General features: G+C 49.6%; 2 protein-coding genes across 6 annotated transcripts; both read right to left on the reverse strand.

The window, feature by feature from the left end:
- Positions 1-257: 257 nt before the first annotated feature.
- Positions 258-6,829, reverse strand: HMBS (hydroxymethylbilane synthase). 4 transcript variants are annotated; one of them, XM_016207674.2, is made up of 14 exons: positions 6,758-6,829; positions 4,631-4,684; positions 4,195-4,267; positions 3,802-3,851; positions 3,666-3,721; positions 3,217-3,294; positions 2,908-2,985; positions 2,717-2,792; positions 1,842-1,955; positions 1,569-1,607; positions 1,263-1,382; positions 969-1,022; positions 740-826; positions 258-656 (listed from the first exon to the last, which is right to left on the reverse strand). In XM_016207674.2, the coding sequence occupies exons 1-14, from the start codon at positions 6,788-6,790 to the stop codon at positions 483-485; spliced, it is 1,086 nt and encodes a 361-aa protein (XP_016063160.2). In that variant the 5' UTR covers positions 6,791-6,829; the 3' UTR covers positions 258-482. The 4 variants fall into 4 exon arrangements, with proteins under 4 accessions (XP_016063160.2, XP_016063161.1, XP_016063163.1 ...); XM_016207675.2 differs by lacking the exon at positions 6,758-6,829 and adding an exon at positions 5,326-6,050; XM_016207677.2 differs by lacking the exon at positions 6,758-6,829 and adding an exon at positions 5,960-6,034.
- A 1,789-nt stretch (positions 6,830-8,618) lies between these two features.
- VPS11 (VPS11 core subunit of CORVET and HOPS complexes) lies at positions 8,619-18,315 on the reverse strand. 2 transcript variants are annotated; one of them, XM_016207679.2, is made up of 16 exons: positions 18,115-18,315; positions 17,394-17,542; positions 17,161-17,296; positions 16,439-16,602; positions 15,635-15,882; positions 14,740-14,941; positions 14,193-14,344; positions 13,396-13,582; positions 12,791-12,937; positions 11,966-12,154; positions 11,698-11,859; positions 11,329-11,468; positions 11,037-11,239; positions 10,732-10,903; positions 9,260-9,482; positions 8,619-9,131 (listed from the first exon to the last, which is right to left on the reverse strand). In XM_016207679.2, exons 1-16 carry the CDS (start codon positions 18,299-18,301, stop codon positions 8,967-8,969), a joined length of 2,826 nt encoding a protein of 941 aa, XP_016063165.2. In that variant the 5' UTR covers positions 18,302-18,315; the 3' UTR covers positions 8,619-8,966. The 2 variants fall into 2 exon arrangements, with proteins under 2 accessions (XP_016063165.2, XP_087677615.1); XM_087821489.1 differs by lacking the exon at positions 18,115-18,315 and having other exon boundaries at positions 17,394-17,780.
- Between the last annotated feature and the right edge of the window lie 636 nt (positions 18,316-18,951).

The following is an 18,951-nucleotide window of genomic DNA, read 5'->3' on the forward strand; positions in this document are numbered from 1 at the left end:
CTCTGTTCTCCTGAGGGTACTGTAGTGGGAGGACTACCAGTTAGAAGACTGGTTAACAGGAGAGAGCAAAGTATAGGATTTTAAGATTATAGCTTGCTCTTGGGTGTCCCTGGGACATAAGTTATTGTTTTGAGGTGAAATGAGAACTATTGAGGCAGAAACGAGGGTTCAGAAGAGCTTTGGACAGAGTTCCCAGCCTCTGAAGGAATAAAGGGTTTTGTGTTTGTCCTTTCCTGCAACTCCACCAAAACAAAAGACACCTGCAGAGCTGGTTTATTAGTAAGGTTGGTTATACTCAAAGGCTTGGACTCAGTAGAGATGAAGCCCCACCTACTGAACAGACAAGGCAGCCCCTGGAAGTTGACCCTGCAGTTCAACCCCCTGGACTGCGGCAATCCAGTTGGCAACAAGAATGGGGCACTGAGGGCTGGGATGCAGGCACTGGACAGTAGCAACCCAGGCACCTGTGCCCCATAGACCAGTTAGTGGGCATCATTAAGCTGCCGTGCAATGTCCAAGATGTTCTTGGCTCCTTTGTTCAGCAACAAGTTGGCCAGGCTGATGCCCAGGTTCTCGGCAGCCAGCTGGGCTACTCGTGGAATGTTCTGGGCAGTAATGCCCACTAGCTGTGGATCATCTTCAGGGCCATCTTCATGCTGCATGAGGGAAAAAGATTGAAATTGGTGAGCACAAAAGGAGAGATGAGGCAGACTTCTTACCCTCACCCTCGCCTTGGTACCTGGGCAGGGACATGGATAGTGGCCTGCATGGTCTCTTGCATGCTATCTGAGCCATCCAGACTCCAGACTCCTCCAGTCAGGTACAGCTGGGAAAGAAAGCAGTTGTCTAAGTATATATATCCTGAGAGGAAACTGCTTAGAAACCTGGGCTCTGCTTGCTGGCAATTTGGGATGCACAGGGAGAAATGCCACAGTCCTTCCTTCCCTCCACCCGTCTTCCCTGCTTACTTGTCCATCCTTAATAGCTGTGTGCACTGCTACTGGTACGCTGCAGCCTCCTTCCTGCAGTAAGAAGTTCTTCCTGTGAGCTCCAAAGACCCTTAACTACCCTGTGACCAGAGTCCTCAGAAATCCATAGATCTGTGAGGGCATAACTGAAAAGGCGGCTAGGGCCCCAGTCCTCTTCATACACAACATTCGAGAATGAGTTACCACTAAATACAGAGCATCAATTTGAGGAATCTCCCCACTACCCTTTCCAGCTCCTGCCCCAGCATTCCACATGTGGAACACATGGCCTACCAGGTGCTTCAGGAAGGCCCGTTCGGCAATGCAGCAAAGCAGAGTCTCAGGATCATGCAACACACCCACCAGATCCAAGATGTCCTGGTCCTTTGCTCGGACTTCCACACCCAGGGCCCCCTGATGGAAGAACATCAGGCCCAATCTTTTCCCAACCAATGGAGCTAAGGATAGGAACCAGCCCACTTCCACGTGCTCCCCAAGGCCTTTTGGTAGAGTAGCGTCCCAAGGCCCCTTCCTAGGAACTTTTATGCTAGGGGAAGCAGATGCAGAAGGTTGTACAATCAGCTCCTTGGCCAAGCATACCTGACCCACAGCATACATGCATTCCTCAGGGTGCAGAATCTGTGGGAGCAGAAGCATGGAGATGGGGGTAACTAAAGGCACAGGACAGTGAGATAGGGCTTCCCTATCACAGAGAAAGCATGTACAGGCAAAAGAAGTCTGGCCTCTGATTGCCAATCTTCCCAGCCCGGGACTTGTTTTCAGCTTATAGTGTTAGAGACAAGGTGTCCGAAATAGCAGATAGGCAGGAAGGGGACAAAGATTAACTGGGGAGGGAATAGGGATAGCCCCTACCTGCCCCACTCGGTTCTGCCAGCCCATGCGCTGCAGGCCAGCCGCGGCTAAGATGATGGCACTGAACTCCCGCAGCTCGTCCAGCTTCTGAAGCCGTGTGTTGAGGTTTCCCCGCTGTGGAGAGATGCTAAGGACCATAAGCCTTGTCCTCTGCCTGAAACTTTCTAACTGGCTAACCTCTCATTTTTGGTTCTTAGCTTAATGGGAACAGCTAATACCTCATACTACATGCCAGATACTATTCTAAAGTGCTATGTACATATGTCAACTCATTTAATTTTCACAGAAACTCTATGAGGTAGGTTTTACTATCTACATTTTACAGATGAGGAAAATGGTAGGTTAAATAAATTGCCCAAGGTTACAAAGATCTCTCAGAAACCTTCCTTGACCCCGAAGTCTGTGTTTAGATGTTCTAGTTAGAAGCTGCCAGAGAATTCCTTACTTTGCACATTGGAGCACATACTATTTTAGTTTTTTAAAACATACATGTTCGTTGTAAAAATCAAAACAATACGGAAAATAAAAGTGGAAATACTCTCCATACTCCCTTTCACGCCCCCATAGTAATCACTATTCAGGATCACTCTGTATTATTAATGCCTGTTTGTCTCCCAAACCAAAATGTAAACTCTATATGAGCAGGGACAATGCTGACCTTGCTCACCATTATCCCCAGTGCCAAGCACTTGTCTAGGGCTGAGAAAATAGGAAGGGATTATGAGTGGTTGGATGGATGAGTGGATGAATGGGAAGACAGACAACCCACGGCCTCCATGGTCTACTTCTGGAAGTCCCTTCCACTTTCAGGACTGGGCTCCTCTGGACCTCCTCTTCCACCTGGTTGCTAGCTGCTGTCCTCTCTAAAAGGATACAATACTCTTGAACTCCAGATGTGGGAACTTTCTCTGCAGCTGGGCTGCTCTCCGCAGGGAGCTGGTTCCCACCACGCTGCTCAGAGAGAGGGTTTAAAAGGAAATTTAACCCTAGGCAGGCACTGTTCCATTCCTCTTCCTTCCAACCCTCCATCTTCTGTGCATATTCCACCTATCCAGGCCCCACTCACCTCTTCTCTGGCAAGGTTTCTAGAGTCTTCCCAACAAATTTTGGGTGAAAGACAACAGCATCATAGGGGTTTTCTCGCCTAGGGGTGGAGGGAGGGTCACAGAATCAGAGTTCTCAGCTCAGATCACTTCGTTTCTCTTGATAACCAACTAACTGGCATTTTCTGAGCTTTTCTACCATGTTTAATACTCCTCGGGGCAGGGGAGAAAACCCTAGAGGCAGAGGGCGAAGTCCTAAAGGGAAAAGCCAAGGTCAACTTGCTGCCTACTCCCACCCCTCCCCAGCCCCGGCCGACTCAGAGGCCACTTACTTGCATATGGCTCCAATGGTGAAGCCTGGAGGAAGCACAGTGGGCAGGTCCTTCAGGGAGTGAACAACCAGGTCCACTCTAGAGAGATGGGATAGGGGACAAGGAGAAGGGGTCGGGCAGCAGGCCTCCCCCTCTTCTCTACCTACCTCTGCCTCTATTTCAGTGGCAGAGCCAGGAGCAATTCTAGAAGCAGGCCTCTTAGAGACCTCAGGACTCTGAGACCTGCTCCCTTTCTCCCCACTCTCCTACCCTACCCCTCCCACTCAATCTTGCACTCCAGACAGCTGGATGGCTCAGAACCAGGATGCTCTCCTTTTCTGATGCCTAAAAAAACACACATAACTCCTCCTTGAGCCTCTCCAAGGGTCTCAGCCCAGCCTCGCTGATACCTAGGGGTCTGATGCCACTGGGGTCCTAGCAGGAGGCTGGGCCACTCTCCTGTCACTCACTCATTCTTCTCCAACGCGTGTTCCAGCTCCTTGGTAAATAGGCTCTTCTCTCCAATCTGCCACACAAGAAAGCGTGTGGGTGAATTTCTCGGGGTAAGGAAAGAGGAAGGGGACAAGGACTGGGGGGTGGTGTTACCTTAGAGAGTGCAGTATCAAGAATCTTGTCCCCTGTGGTGGACATAGCAACTGAGGAGAGAGTCAATCACCCATTGATCAGCATTTATTGAGCCCCTACTAAACCCGGCATTAGGCTAAGATTCAAGGTGGACACTGAGGCACATAAGCCCCAGTCCCAACCCTTTGGGAATGTACGATCTAGCAAGAGCAGACACCCTCATAAAAAGACCCAAAGCAGAAGACCTTAAATACCGGCTAGCCCAGGTAGAAGAGGAGAGGGCCCTTCAAACTGGGAACAGCCACGAGTTCTTGGGGGCAACAGGCCAGGCTATGAAGCCAGAAACACTGTGCTCTCGCTTCCAGGGTGGGTAAGAGCTTCCCATTAACTTTCATTCCTGTCTGGAAAACTCACTGATTTCAAACTGCAGGCCTGGGTTTAAGGCTTTCAGCATTGCCACCACACTGTCCGTCTGTATGCGAGCCAGCTGGGGGCAGAAATTTGGATTAGTCCTTTCCCTCCCTGGCCACGGCCCTGGGCTCAGATGCTCATAGGCTCAGGACAACCCTGAAGGGACTGGAATTCAGAAAGGGGGTTGAATGCCCACCTAGGAAGAAGAGGGGTCTGGTCTGGGAGTCCTCTGCACACTAACAACCTCCCTAGCCCAGGAACTCTCTTTCCACAGAATGTAATCTGCCATTCTGCATAAAACTTAACACCCAGCCACCCCATTTCCTCCATCCCCAAGCTGCTGGGAACTAACCCTCAGCCCCCCACCCCCCCATCCCAACTTATAATACTGTGAGCACAGAACTCTTCCAACAAACCTCCACCTAGTACTTGCACTCACCTGGCTCTTGCGAGTACCCACTCGAATCACTCTCATCTTTGGGCTGTTTTCCTCCTGCAAAAAAAATTAAAATTCCCCAGGTCACAGTCCCCTCTGTTCCCCGTATTCTTTAACACCTTGTCCAAGAAACAGGATCACTGGCTTGGAAGAAAGGAATTTCAGCCCCTGGCCTGTGGCCGCCTGAGCCCTGGAATACGGAAATATCCCAAGACTTGTCCCTTTACTTTCCTCAGTACCTTCTGCCCTCCTCACAGTCCCAGAGAAGCAGAGACCAGAGAGAAACGATAGTAGGATCTGCTATTGCTGCAATAACCAGGACACTGTAACTCATAAGCCCATCCTGGCCAAGGCAGTGGGAGTGCTGCACATAGCCAGGTGGGTAAAGAGATAAGGAACCATCAGCCTGGCCACAGAGAGGGTGGCGCCTGCAGCAGGCAGCGGCAGGGCAGCTGGGGCCACACAGGGGAACTTAGATGCTGAGTCACTGAGGACAAGTTCAGCATCCACAACAGAGCAGGCACTTAAGGAAACTTCCGTGCCACCTAGATCCAAGTACTAGCGAAAGCTGCCAAACTATGAATCCCCTAATCCAGTAGGAATGATACATAAAGGACTGGGGTCAATGGATCTGATGTACAGTCCTGCTCAGCCTCTTGGCTGGGTGACCTTGAGCACATCATCCCATCAGTACTTACTGTTTATCTATAAAATGAAGAGGTTTGGACCCAAGTATCTTCTGCCTTTGATGTTCTTTAAGACTAAGAGGCACTCACTTAGGCTGCTGCCTCTGGTTTCACCAACAAGGAAATATTGGGACACCAAAAATCAAACCAAGAACTCAAAAAACTCTTTCTCCTTCCAGGACAAAGGTGTTCAGTGCCAAGCAAGTAGAACTGGGTTCTTCAATGTGAGGTCCTATTTCTTTCTAGATCTGACAGTAGCCAGCGCAGATACTTTCAACTTCCCTGTTCTGCGACCTTTATCCCATGGAGCTCTTTTGCCAGGCAGGCATCTGAGGAGGTGACAGCTGGTTGCTCTTGGATTCGTCTTTTCCATTGCTACCAATTCTCTAAAAAATAAACCCTCGGGGACCTGAGCAAATTAGGCTAGGACTGTAATGCTACACATAGCCACTAAAATTCTGGGCCACAGGGAGACAACAGAAAGGACTGTAAGGTCCTGCTAGGTCCCAACAATCCCTTAATTTCATTGACGCTGCAGAGCATATTTAAGTCAAATTGTTCCACTACAGCTTCTTTATTTAGCATGTATACGCTGGAGCTACCGTTTAATCTTCATAGCCACCTATCGGGTAGCCAGGGCAGGCACCTTTGGGGCCGTGTCGGCCGGCTCCGAGGGTGAAGCGGCTTGTCCAGGGCGCACGGCCAATAGTGGGCAGAGGGCTTCCCACCCGCAGTCCAGTGCTCGGGCACGTCTGCAACGGCCGAGCACCCAGTCGCCGGCAGGCTGGGCGGGGAGATAAGCGCCGCCGCCTCTTTATCTCGGGGGCGGCCCGCACGCTCGGGGTTCGCCTCCGCGCCCGGCCAGAGCTGCGAGGGGGGCGGGGGGAGGAAGCGCCGGCGCCCCCCGGGGCAGTGGCCGCGCTGTCAGCTGAGGTTTTTCGAGCAGGCTGGGGCTAGGTGGCTGCTAAAACGGAAAAAGGGGAGACGCTGCACGCCAAGGCCTTTGGGTACCGCTGGGAGACGGGGCGCGCCGTCCCCTCTGCAGGGGGGACGCCTTCCCAAGATGGCGGCCCCGCCTCGTGTGAAAGGATCCCGGGAACCGCACCCCGTGTTCTGCACACGAACTTTCCTGGGCTGGGTCAACTAAACCTAGAGCCGTGGATGCCAGCCGTGGAGGAATCCCACCCAGATCCGCGCAGGAACGGGGACCCCTCCGCTCCAGACAGCCCCTCCATTCTCAACCCCGCCCGCCCCCTGCTGATCTCCTTACTTCCAAAGGACAACTCGGCGCCTGGCCCTTTAAAAGCTATTCGGGCGGGGGCGGGACGGGGAAGACGGATAGTGGTTGGGACCAATGGACGATAGATGGCGGCAACCTGTAAGCCAATCATTGCACCACTGGTCCGGAAACCCGAGTTGCGAGCGTCACTTGCTCAGGACTCACCGCCGACGCGGCCGCGTTGCTGTTACCGGACATGGCAGCGCTCGGCAGGGGCCCGCGCGGGGCTCCGGGGCGCGGGGGGAGCCGGAGGCGCCGCGGGCAGGCGCGGAGCCACGGGGGCCTGAGCTCGTCCTGCAGCCCGCCGGCTCGGCCGGGCCCTAGGTCACTACCGGCGCCCGCCCTCCGAGGGGAGGCGCCTCCCTCGGGGCGGGAATTAGGAACGGTTGCGACAGAGGAGACCTAGGCCTTGGGCTCCCGCCCCCGCTGGGCCAGACTGAGGCGAGGCTGGCAGTCCTTGCCCCGTCTTCCCGGTTTGGGACCCAGGCCTGCGGCCTAGTCATTTCTACCGTCACCTACACCTTGTTCTGAGCCAGCAACACTGACGACGGTCAGTGGCTAAGGCAGCTCCCCCGATTAGCCAGCTGCTCCCCTTTGCAGTCCCTTCCCACCACCACTCAGATGGTCCGTTTAGCCAAAGTTAGCCCCAAGAGGACAAGGAGCCGGTGTTAACCGTACAGTGCTGCGCTGGAAGTAAAGGGTCCTTGAGCAACTCACCGTGCTCCTCCCTAGGCTGGATGGAGCACCTACAAGGAGAGTGCTCCATTAAGCTGGTCATCCGGAATTTCACAGCTTTATCTCCTTCGCTGCCGCACAAGCAATTAGAGCAACTCATGTGGCACTTCCTTTGTTCAAACTTAGCTCTGCTACACCCTGAAGTAGGCAATTTATATTTTTAAAATGAGGTTCAGAGATTATAGGTCTTGTCTAAAAACAACTGTGAAGTGGGAGTGCTAAACATGGAAAAAGAGCGTTAGAAAAAATGCTTTACTCATCAACGTTACTAATAACCTGTACTGGAGACCCATGCACGAATCACTATACAAAGATCTGCACGGACACCCATTCATGTCACAGGCCTTCATAAGGGCCATAAAAGAAAGATGTTATCCCTAATGTACAGAGAAGGAAACTAAGGTTCACAGAAGTTAAGAGTATTTCTAAGTCAAAAGAAGAATCAAACTCCACTGAACCTCCATTTGTAGTCTTAGACACTACAAATATAGGTTGTGTACCCTGCCTCTTTTAAATACTACCCAAACCACAGCGTCCAAGTTGCTTCCTTCAATGAAACAACCCATAGGAGCAATTTCTGACAAGCAATGCAACCCAAATTACATGCAGACACCAGCAGCACCAAGTTCAGCTGACAACTGGAAAGACGGAATGTGTTTCAATAAGACCCTTTTACCCTGTTTATCTGATACTGAACAGAGCAAGACACCAGTCTACCCATTATGAAGGCAGAAGACTTAAGCCCAAGGCTCATCAGAATCTGCCTCCTACTTAAATATTGTGTCCAAACAAAGAGCCACAGAGACCAGCCAGACTAAAGAGCAGGAACTGTTTGGGGGCCACAGTCCAAAATGCTCTTGGAGCTCAGGCATTACATCTTTTGCAGAGGTTCTTTAATAAACTGAACTCTACTAGATGCCACAGACCCCACCCATTACTGAAATGAAGTCCAATCAACATGATCTTTACGGAGCTCTGTAAGGGAAGTGGAGAGTGGAGCTCTAGGAACATAGGACAGAAGTGTATTCTACAGAGTTAAGAATCATCAGCAAGTCCCCAAAGTAAGTTTATCAACCCTGAAATCATTATTTTTTAAAAAGATTTTTAAATGATTTTTAGAGAGGGAGTGAGAGGGAAACATGGACATGAGAGTGAAACTGATCAGCTGCCTCCTGCATGTCCCCTCATGGGGAACAAGCCCGAAACCCTGGCATGTGCCCTGACAGGGAATCGAACCAGCAACCTTTTGGTGAATGGTACAGTGCCCAACCAACTGAGCCACACCAGCCAGGGCTGAAATCATTATTTTATTTATAGACTCTGGGAGCAAGGACCCAAGCACAGACTGGTGCTCTTGGATAGAGAATAAAGCAGCTATTGTCTAGACTCAGAGGTTGCTGAGGTGCCCTCCCCCACTGGTCTTGAATAATCCATACTGCTCTAAAAGTGAACAGGAGGAACAGTGGAATGACCAAAGAGAAGGCAGGGGGGGAAAATCCCCTTTAGTCCTGAAGGCTATGGCATCAGATCAGAGTGGAGTCCTGGACATGTCTGTCTGACTCCTGTACAACAGCCCTGCCTCTGTCCTCCTGTGTCCCTGCTGCTGTGCCTTCACTATCACACCCCTCCCACAGGCTGCTCAAGTGCCCCTTCTGGAGTGCATGAGCAGGTCCCGCTGCAGCCCGGACTCTAGGCTTCCAGTCAGCCTGGCCGTGGGAGGGTCAGTCAGCAGAGTCAATTTGTTGAAAACACCTCTGCCAAAGTAGTCAGCAATCACAGAGAAGCTGTCGTTGGAGCACTTGAGCTGTAGGGAAAGAGGAGAGAAGCAAGAATCAGAACTGAAGTGCTCATGTCCTCAAATAAGAGCAGGAAAGCACTATAGTGCTCCCCTGATTCTGTGAGTGGGTCCTCATCTATCCCATTCTTTCCCACCTGGTGCTGGAACTGATCATGGAGATCTCGTTTCTGTTCCTGGGCCCGGATCATATCCATGACCTTCCGGTTTTCAGGGAGGCAGGTGGGGCAGTCAGCATCACTTTCTGAGTAACTCTCAAAGCAGTGTTGGTGGAAGGAGTGTCCACAGAGGAAGTGGACTGAGGGCAACTCCAAGGCACTGTTACAGATGCTGCACTTAGTCTTCTGGAAAATCTTCAGACTACAGGCAAGGGAGACCAGAAAGGAGTGGCAAACAGTGAGGGCAGGGCCAATAGCCAAGAGGAGAGAGATCCAAGCCCTGCTCTTCTTACCACCTAATAAAGGTCAGAAGACAACAACAGTGCTGGGCCTGCAGTAAGTCTCAGTATTCTCCCAGGAAGTCCAACTAACCCAGGGGGACACTTTTCTCTTTTGGTTTCAAAACTGCAACAAAATTGTCTTTCAGGTCTTTACTGAGATGTGACCCTTTCAGAGAAGCTTTTCCCCGAAAACCTTATAAATTATCTCACACACACACTCTTCACCCTACTCCCTTTCCTCAATTAATTTTCTCCTTTGAACTTATCACTATCTAACATACTATAATATTTTGCTTACTTAACATGTTAATTGTCTTTCTCTACCTCTACGATGTAAGCTTCATGAAGGCAGGGCTTTGTGTTAAGAACAGTACTCGGGCCCTAGCCAGTATGGTTCAATTCCGGCCAAGGGCACGTACCTCGGTTGCAGGCCCGATCCCTGGCCCAGTCAGGGTGTGTGTGGGAGGAAACCAATCAATGAGTCTCTCTCACATCGATGTTTCTCTCTCTCTCCCTTCCACTCTCTGAAAAGTGATGGAAAAAATATCCTTGGGTGAGGATTAAAAAAATAAATGAACAGTGCTTAGGACATAACAGGGGCTCAGTAAATATTCATGGAGTTGCTCTCCAATAAATACTATACAATGTTAAGGGCAAAAAAAAAAGTTAAGGGCAGATAAGACTTAAGAGTAGACATTAATGTCTATTATACATACATATAAATTATTCACTTTTTATATATAGATTACATATATTTTTAATATGTTTTTATTGATTTCAGAGAGAGGCAGGGAGAGGGAGAGAGAGACATCAATAGTTTAACGCTCAACCAGCTGAGCCACACCAGCCAGGCCACTTTTTGTATTGTCTAAAGCGAAGTTTTTACTTCTAAATGACTTCTAGCCACATAACTTAGATATGTGTGTAGAAAATATATAGTCAGGCATATACAAAAAGAAAAGTACTTGTACTAGCTGATATGTTCCAAAGCCTAGTAAACAACAATCTATGGAATAAACCCTTCTTTGGAATTCCTCCATTAAAACAGATCTTCAAGCATGAAATGCTCAAACACACTCCATATAATCTTTTGTCTTTGAAAAGTATTTAATGACACCCTGCGAACAAGGTTATCCCCTGGACCCCTCTACATATCCAAATGCCAAGTACCTCGCCTTGAGCTCCTGGATCTCCTGGCGGATGCGGGTGGTCTCCTCTCGGTACCGCCGTACCCGGAGCTCGTCCTGGGCGATCTGCTGGCTTTGTTTCTGCAGTTTTTGGACCAGGTAGTCCCGGATGACAGACAGAGTGGCAGTGGAGTTGTGGGCCAGGGTCTGCACCACTGAGATTGGGGTCCAGGAGGAAACAAAACAATGAACAAGCAGTACCTTCTGGACAGAGTTGAAGGGCTCCTGCCTAAGAGCCCCTGATTTTCAGCAGCTGGCACCTAGCCACCACCCTGTCCTCCCAAGTACCTAGAAGTGGTGGCATGAGGTTCTTGTTCTCAATATGCTTGAGCACAGCTGCCACGTACTCTTTGCAGTCCTCCTCCTTGCGGGCAAAGTAGCTGAGTGCCTGTTCCCACAGGGACGGTTCCTGCTCCCCATGGCGCTCGCACACTGCGATCACCTGCCGGTACTGCTCATGCTGCATGTGGTAGTGCATAATCTGCTGATACCTAATGCCGAGGAAAGGCACACCTCAGTGGCTGTCCCTGGGAAATTACTTGGATCCTTCCCCCTTCCCTGAAATTCCCCAAACTCTTACAGCTTCCCCTGCTCATAGAGGTAAAGGACCCCATCCTGGAAATCGTGCATCTGGCAGAGGACCAGGGCCTTGTCAAAGACGTCACAGAAGCGGCCACTCTTCAGGAGGGAGATAGCCTCTGCGTGAAGCTTCTCTTTGACCTAGGGAAGGAGGAGAGTAGAACTGCTGGACATAAGGAAAAAAAATCACAAGGCCTCTTGGGACAAGGCAAGTTAACTAACTCTTCCTCTCAGTCCAATTTCCTTTTTACTGAGGACCACTTAGCCAATGGTGAGGTGTTATTGGTCTACAGAAGGCAGCCAAAGCAACCATAAAAGATGGAAGAACTGCCTTTTCTCTAGTACCTCCTGCAGCTTTTGCAGGCCTCACCTGTGGATCCTTCTCATGGGCCCAGTTCTGTAGTCGTAGCTCAAGGAGCGTGTCGTAGATGCCCTGTGGTGAGTCGGGCTGTACTGCACTCATGTGCTCTAGGAAAGCTTTCAACTCTCGTGGATTGTTAGCAAAGATGGGGATGAACTCCTCTGAGTTGGCCTAAGATGGCAATGGAGGAGAGAGGAGGCTGAGTGAGTGGGCTGGTACCTAAGAGGCCCCAAAGGTGATCCCTGCTGTCCGACAGCCATTCTCCCAGAGGTCTCACCCTGCAGCCTGCTGCCTCCCTGTCACCTTGGCCTTCAAGGCTGGGCCGATAGTCAGTACAAAGTCCCTTCAGCAACTGGGTCATCTGCTCTGGTATATGGTGCATGAGGATTTTGCCATAGCGTTTCATGTTGCTTTCTGCCTGCTCAAAAGGCAGCTTGCCAATGTACCTAAGAGCTTCCTGATAATTCTGTAGAGAGGTAAAGGGCAGAGTAAGTGCATGTTCCTGTCTCACCCACCAGGAAATACTGTCATCATTCCAGAATGTCCTAGAAAAAGAAAAGAACTTTTAAAAATATATATCTTTATTGATTTCAGAGAGAGGAAAGGAGAGGGAAAGACAGAAACATCAATGATGAGAGAGTCATTGATCGGCTGCCTCCTGCACGCCCCTGACTGGGGGTAGAGCCCACAACCCGGGCATGTGCCCTGACCAGGAATCGAACCCCAATCGCCTGGATCCTAGGTTGACGCTCAACTGCTGAGCCATGCCCGGCCAGGCAAGAAAAGAACGTTGAGTCAAGAGTCTCCCCTACCACTCTGGCTAGTGTGTGGTATTGCTCAATGGTTAGAGTATTGGTCCAGGCACCAAAGGGTCTTGGGTTCGATTCCCAGTCAAGGACATGTACCTGGGGTTGCAGGTTCGATCTTGCCGAGTTCAGAAGGCAACCAAACGATGTCTCTCTCTCAATTGATGTTTTTCTCTCTCTCTCCCCCACTTCCTCCCTTCCTCTCTGTCTAAAAATCAATGGAAAAAATGCCCTCGGGTGAGGATTAACAAGATGAAAACACATCCACAAAATTTAAAAAATAGAGTCTCCCCTACCTTGATGTCCTCTAGCTGGATCTTCAAGTACCACTCATGATGTGCATGGTTCTCAGCCAAATAAAGGGCATGGGAATAATAGCCAGCCTGCCGGAGGACCTTAATGGCTGTCTCCACATCAAAGTGGACTTCACTCTCACTCTTTGTCTGCCGGGAACATCAGACAAAATCATTCACAGAAGAGGTGTGATTAGGGAAGGGAAAGTAAACATGCATCTGACTCTAAGACCAGATTCTTAAGATAATAATAAAGTCCCTGCTTTTAAAATATTATGTTATCCTGCCTCTCAGGAAGTCTCTAAGAGACAAAGTCTTCCTCTGCCCCTACTACTTATAGGGACTCCTCTGGGGACAAAGGGCTACCCCAATGCTACTTCCCTGGGCTATGGGAAGTTCTGGCATCATAAAATAAGAGGGAAGACCAAGAGAGAACTAGCAGGAAAGGTGATTCCTCTTCCCACTTTATAGACGAGAGGGTCCTGGTCTCCAAATAAGGTCAGCTCTTTCTTCCCCCTACAACCTGCTGAAGAAGGGCAAACCCTCGTGGAGCCACCTCATGCTCAGTAGGGGCCTCAAGGAATACCCCTACCACCACCATCCTGCACCTTGATGAACTCCTCCAGCTTCAAACTGTCCTTGAGTTTGGTATAGCAGTTGAGCAGCAGGGTGGTGTGGTCAGCATTGGCCAGGGACTGCCGGTGCAGGGTCTGCAGGTAGGCAGTCAGGTTGTGGATACGCTGGGCATCCAGAAACTTGCGGATCACATATGATGGCTCCAACTTTCCAATGGTTCTAGGGAGACACATGCATCATAAGCATCTGGATCAGTGTACTTTTCAAATTTTCACACGCATAGGAATCACTTGCAGATCTTCTTAAAATGCAAATTCTGTTTCAGCAGGTCTGGAGTGAGGCCTGAGAGCCTGCATTTCCAACCAAGTCCCAGGTGATGCTGAAGCTACTAGACTGTGGACCACATGACAGCAACCCTCCAGAGCACTGGTTCTTAAACTGGTTAAAAACAGGAATTGTACAGAGGTTGGGAAAGAAGCTAGAAAAGTTCTTAAAACCCCTTATTAGGGCAGAAAATTCCAAGAATTAATATCAAGGAAAGAAAGTGTGGAAGAATTAGGTCAAAATGAATATTAACAAAGGCCAAACTAAACTTTGAAATAATAGGTATTTGTTAGCTCAATGCATACTAGTCATGTAATATTTGACCCTAAATACTCTCCCTTCCTAATAAGGTATACTGTCTTCTCAATCAAGGCATCACAGTTTGTGCAGAAAAAAAGGAAAGTTCGTAGTGGAGTCCATTCCCTTCCCCCAAGCACAGGTTTGAGCCTGTCCGGCTGCCTGGCTCTGCATTCAGAGCTACATCCTAAAGCGCCTCCAGACTGACCGGATATACTGCTGGACGGCACCATCATGGTTGCCCTTGCTGTAGAGATGGTCCCCGTACTGCATAAAGATCTGGGCCAATCCATCACTGTCTAGGTGCTGGCTCTTGGCCAGGTTAATAGCCATCTCGAAAAGGTTCTTCTTAAACAGCATCTGGAAGGAAAGAAAGAAAATTGGTCGAGGCAGTTCTGAGGTGACACCTTCCCAGAATGAACCCACAACACACATGCCAGACAGTCCTGAAGTTCCGCTCTGCCTAGATCCTAGACAGGGCGAGATCTCTCAGATACCCCCAAGACCAACATCACCTTACCTCATAAGGTTCTCTGCAGAGAGAGTGGACCCTAAAAGTGGGCTCAGGCTCCCAGCCATTACTTCCCTCTAAGGCCTCATCTCAGGCCATTTACTGTGTAACTCTACCCTAAAGGAGCTGAGTAAGGCTGTGACCCAAAGGGAAGGATACACTCTGGCCAAGGTGTCTTGGGGAGCCTGTTCCTACAGCTATATCTGTGTGCCTGTGGCCAGCACTGGGAACCTGGTGGCCTTGCCTCCAGTTTGGTCTGTGTGTCCTTCTCCTGCAGTGCGTGGACCCGCCCATCCCGCGTCAGCACGTACAGGGATCCCCACTCAGCAAGCACATCCACTACATCCTCAAAGACAGCGCTATAGGCTATAAACTTGTTGCACAGGTCATAGATGTTGAGAATCTGCTTGTCGGAGCTCTGTGAGTCCCTGCTGGTAAACTCTGACCTGTGTGGGAAAGAAAAAGCACCAGACATTTGTACCTTCTCTGCCTCAGCTTCCCCTTTATTTCCTTTCCAATGACAACTTTGCTTTTTTATTTATCAACTGATTTTAGAGAGAAATGGGAGAGACAGAGAGAAACACCGATTTGTTGTTCCACTTATTGATGCATTCATTGGTTGATTCTTGCATGTGCTCTGACCAGGGATCAAACCCACAACCTTGGTGTATTGGGACAATGCTCTAACCAACTGAACTACCTGGTACATGTAAAACATTGAGCTTAGTACTGAATGAAAATAAGCTTACATCTGACAGGGATTACTTCCATCATGCAGAAGACCCTGTCGCCCCTTTCAGGGGGTTCAGAGAAAAACTTCTAGGTCCTGAACTTCCCAATGTTTCTACTACTTAATCCTATGTTCTTCTGCCCCAATTTACTTTTACTAAAGAGTAAAAAAATCAATACCAGGACCAAAATTCTCTAGAGTATTCTAGTGCATCAGAGCTGCTCAACAAATGTCTACAGCAAAACACATTTTTCAGTAAAAACATCATAACTGAGTCTCAATAAAAGCACAATCTACATAAAACCAAAGTAGCAGATTGACAGGAGCCAGGCATTAGGGTTTTAAAACCAAGTTAATTCTGGGGAACAAGTCCAGCCCTCTCCCTTTCCCTTTTCCCTAGAGTCCTTACTTGGGAGAAACCTTCCTGTCACGGGAGACAATGACAAGGTAGCCTCTAAACCAGTGAGCAATGAGTTTATGGCCCTCAAAGGCGAAGCAGGGCCCACGTTCATCAGGCTGGTACAAGTAGACACACTCATCCCCGGCCACTATGAACTGCAGGTCCTGAGAAGGGTCACTTAGAGCTGAGCAGCGCAGGCCACAACCATGGGTATCCAACTCCACACGAGGGTAGTCCTTTCCAGAAACTATATAGGACTGTGAGAAGAAAGAAAGGGGTCATCAGGCTCCCTCTGAGGAGGTGGCACGAAGCCTTTGCAAAAGTATCCCTATCTTCATACTAACTCTCTCTTTTCAACTCTTAGAGCCCTAAGACTTTCCCTGTGTGCTTGTCTTCTCCATTAACCGTCACCTATCTACTATATAGATAAGCAGGGAGCACAAGGAATTCTGCAAATAAAAGAAATTCAATAATCTTTTACTGTTTTATCAAAAGACTATTCCTGAGAGTAGGCTGTTATAAATTAGAAGCAACAGGAACCAGAGAAGTGAAGCAACTTGTCCAATGTCATTTCATAAGTTAGTTAGAAAAACAATTCAGGTGTTTTACTACAAGCCCAGAGTTCTTTTCCTAACCCTAACCCCTCCTTGCTTCATAAATGTAGAAATAAAGTGTTAAGCTGAGTGAACAGTTCAAGGCTGTGTGATGAAAATATAAGAATCCTCTCTCTCCAGCTCTTTCCACCAGCTCCTTAAGCAATGGAGGAAGAAGCCTTTCTGGCCTGCCCCTAACAGTTGGAGGTCCTGGTCATACCTGAACGTTCTCCGTTGTCACAACAAACAAGTGAGTGGTCTTTCCGGCTTGGCGAAAGGCCAGTCCAGTAACAGGATAGTTGCCCTTGTGCAAAATCTGGGTCTTGCTATGCCGGTCCCGAGTGATGTCTCCTTTGTTCAATGTAACACTGCCATCTGTAAAACCTGTACAAGAACAGGACACAACACTTCACTGAAGCTGAAAGATCAGGAAGCACAGAGGGGAAAAGACCACTTAAAGCACTCATCAGAAGTGACAAGATTTCTCCTCATACCCAACTTCTCCAATGGTTAACATGAAGATAGGTACTCACTGACTCATTTTCAAAGAACGAAAAACTACAGTGGTACCTCGGTTTTCAAATGTACTCTGTTCCGGAAGACCGTTCGAGTTCTGAAATGATCGAAAACCAAGGGATCAATAGCCGACAGCTAGGCCTCAGGATCTTGCCCTCAGCGGAAGTTATGTGGCATGTTCGATTTCCGAGGCATGTTTGAAAACAGAAGCACTTACTTCTGGGTTTACAGCACTCGTAAACTGAAATGTTTGTCAACAGAGACATTCGAAAACCAAGGTACCACTGTAACTCCTTTCCTATTCCAAACTTTAATATCTCAGAACAAAGTGATCCCAAGAAAACAATAAAGATGAGCTTAAGAAGCAACTCTGAAGAAAATCTACAGAGAATCCTGGAGCTTTAGCTTTGCCTTCTTTCTGCTTACCGATGGCCATAAAGTTGAGATTTTCATGGACAGTCAAACAGGACACAACAGTTGGCTCTGTTCCTGGGATAGCAGGGAAGATTCGAGTACAGAGTGGATTGCCACCATCTCTCTTTTCCAGGTTCCAGATCTTTACCTGTTGGCAGACCTCAGATGGGTGAATGCTAGTCACCCTCCAACAAACAACCATTCCCAGGCTTCCAGGTCTTTCCCATTACCTTTCTAGGACTCACCAGGGGGTTGATGCCCTGTTCATCCTCACCAACAGATGCCAGAATGTTGTGCTGCTTCAATTGGTACAGGTGTGTCACCCGTAGTTTGTAGGCTTGGAAGCCGGTAAGCTGTAGGGAGCGGGGCAAAAACCAGATCTGGCCTTCCATATGTGCAGAGTGGTCAAGGAGCCTCCTTTCCACGGAGAGATACTTCTATTTAGACCAGAACCCAGATAACGACTAACATACATACAGCTCTTTAAATTTTTCATGGACTTTTCCATATATTATCTCCTGGGACTCCCTATCTTAAAAAGGTTTTTAAAAAGGCCAGAGTTAGAGACAGCAACATGAAGAACAAAGCGCCAAACTCCTGGTCTCATTTACCTTGCCACCCACAATATAGGGCAGGGGAGATAATGACACCTTACATATTCATTTTTAAAGCCAACTTGCATCCTTTCTTTTCATCTTAAAATAACTCTATTGCAAATTGATATTTTATATCCCTTTTGCAGATAAGGAAATTGAAGCCCGGAGAGGTTAAATGATTTGCCCAGGACCACTCAGTTGGCAAGTTATAGAGTGGACTCCTTTCTCCCCTCAGACCACGGAAGGCGCACCGGGCGCCCAATTAAAGTATAGTGGCACGTTAACACGAACCCCTGACGGACAGATTCCATCCCAGCTGGATCTCTTCAGGGATCCGGGGAGGGAAGACACAGCTCCAGAGGAAGGATATCTCCAAAGACTAGGCTCCCTCGGCCTGAGTCGCAGACAGTGATGCCAGGAGGGAGGCAAAGAAACTTGGAAGCAGCGGGTCCAGGGGTAGGCGTGGCCCCGGGAGCGGGCGCATCGTTGCCCAGCGGTTCCTTAACCATCTCCTTGTCAAAGAAAACGAAGCGCCGCCACTGCAGGTAGGCCGCCATCTTGGCCAAGGCCCCAGCCTCCGGGTCTGAGGTCACGTGAGAGGCACCTTGGATCACGTGACTGCAGCTTCCGGAACCCGGCAGCGCGGCGCTCTTTGGTGGAGCGACAGCTTCCGGCTGCTGGGAGAGTGGGCGGGGCGGGGACGTAGGGTTCCCGCCTCCACTCGCAACCCGCCGCCGTGGGTTGGCCGGCGCGCGGGGCTGGCTGAGCGCGCCCGGAGCCGCCTTTCGCCAGGTTGAGCGTGTTTCCTCCTTTGTTAAGTACCGGGCACTGAGGGGTCGAGGTGAGAAGCGTCTAAACAAAACAAACATTCAGAAACCGGAGCCGGCGGGCGTGGCTCAGCGGCCCAGCGCCGCCCCGGGACCGGGAGACCAGGGTGCGATCCGGTCGGGCGCTCGCCGGGAGGCGGGCTCCACCCCGCCGGGCCAGCCGGAGGCGGCCCGTCCTTGACTCTCTCATCGATGTTTCTCTCTCTCTCCCTCTCCTTTCCTCTCTCTGAAGTCAGTAAAAACATTACAAAAAAAGAAAAAGAACTAGGTGGTGGGTTGGAGCCTGGTCCTGTACACCTGAAGGTTGCTGGGCGGATTTCCAGCGGGGCTCATGCCTGGATTGCCAGCTCGGTCAGTGTGGGGGCACCTACGAGAGGCAG

Source organism: Miniopterus natalensis, chromosome 11, assembly GCF_054644295.1.
Source record: "Miniopterus natalensis isolate mMinNat1 chromosome 11, mMinNat1.hap1, whole genome shotgun sequence".
In the NCBI taxonomy this organism is placed as follows: Eukaryota; Metazoa; Chordata; class Mammalia; order Chiroptera; family Miniopteridae; genus Miniopterus; species Miniopterus natalensis.

What these genes read in the sequence shown, in the direction of transcription:
- HMBS (XM_016207674.2), bottom strand. Translation starts at nt 6,790, where the DNA reads ATGTCCGGTAACAGCAACGCGGCCGCGTCGGCG. An exon ending in TGGGTACTCGCAAGAGCCAG is followed by an intron (nt 4,268 to 4,630) that starts GTGAGTGCAAGT and finishes TTCTGCCCCCAG; the next exon opens with CTGGCTCGCATACAGACGGA. An exon ending in CACGCGTTGGAGAAGAATGA is followed by an intron (nt 3,295 to 3,665) that starts GTGAGTGACAGG and finishes CCATCTCTCTAG; the next exon opens with AGTGGACCTGGTTGTTCACT.
- VPS11 (XM_016207679.2), bottom strand. Translation starts at nt 18,301, where the DNA reads ATGGCGGCCTACCTGCAGTGGCGGCGCTTCGTTTTCTTTGACAAGGAG. An exon ending in AGGGAGCCTAGTCTTTGGAG is followed by an intron (nt 17,543 to 18,114) that starts ATATCCTTCCTC and finishes ACCACTCTGCAC; the next exon opens with ATATGGAAGGCCAGATCTGG. An exon ending in ACACACAGACCAAACTGGAG is followed by an intron (nt 14,345 to 14,739) that starts GCAAGGCCACCA and finishes CTTTCCTTCCAG; the next exon opens with ATGCTGTTTAAGAAGAACCT.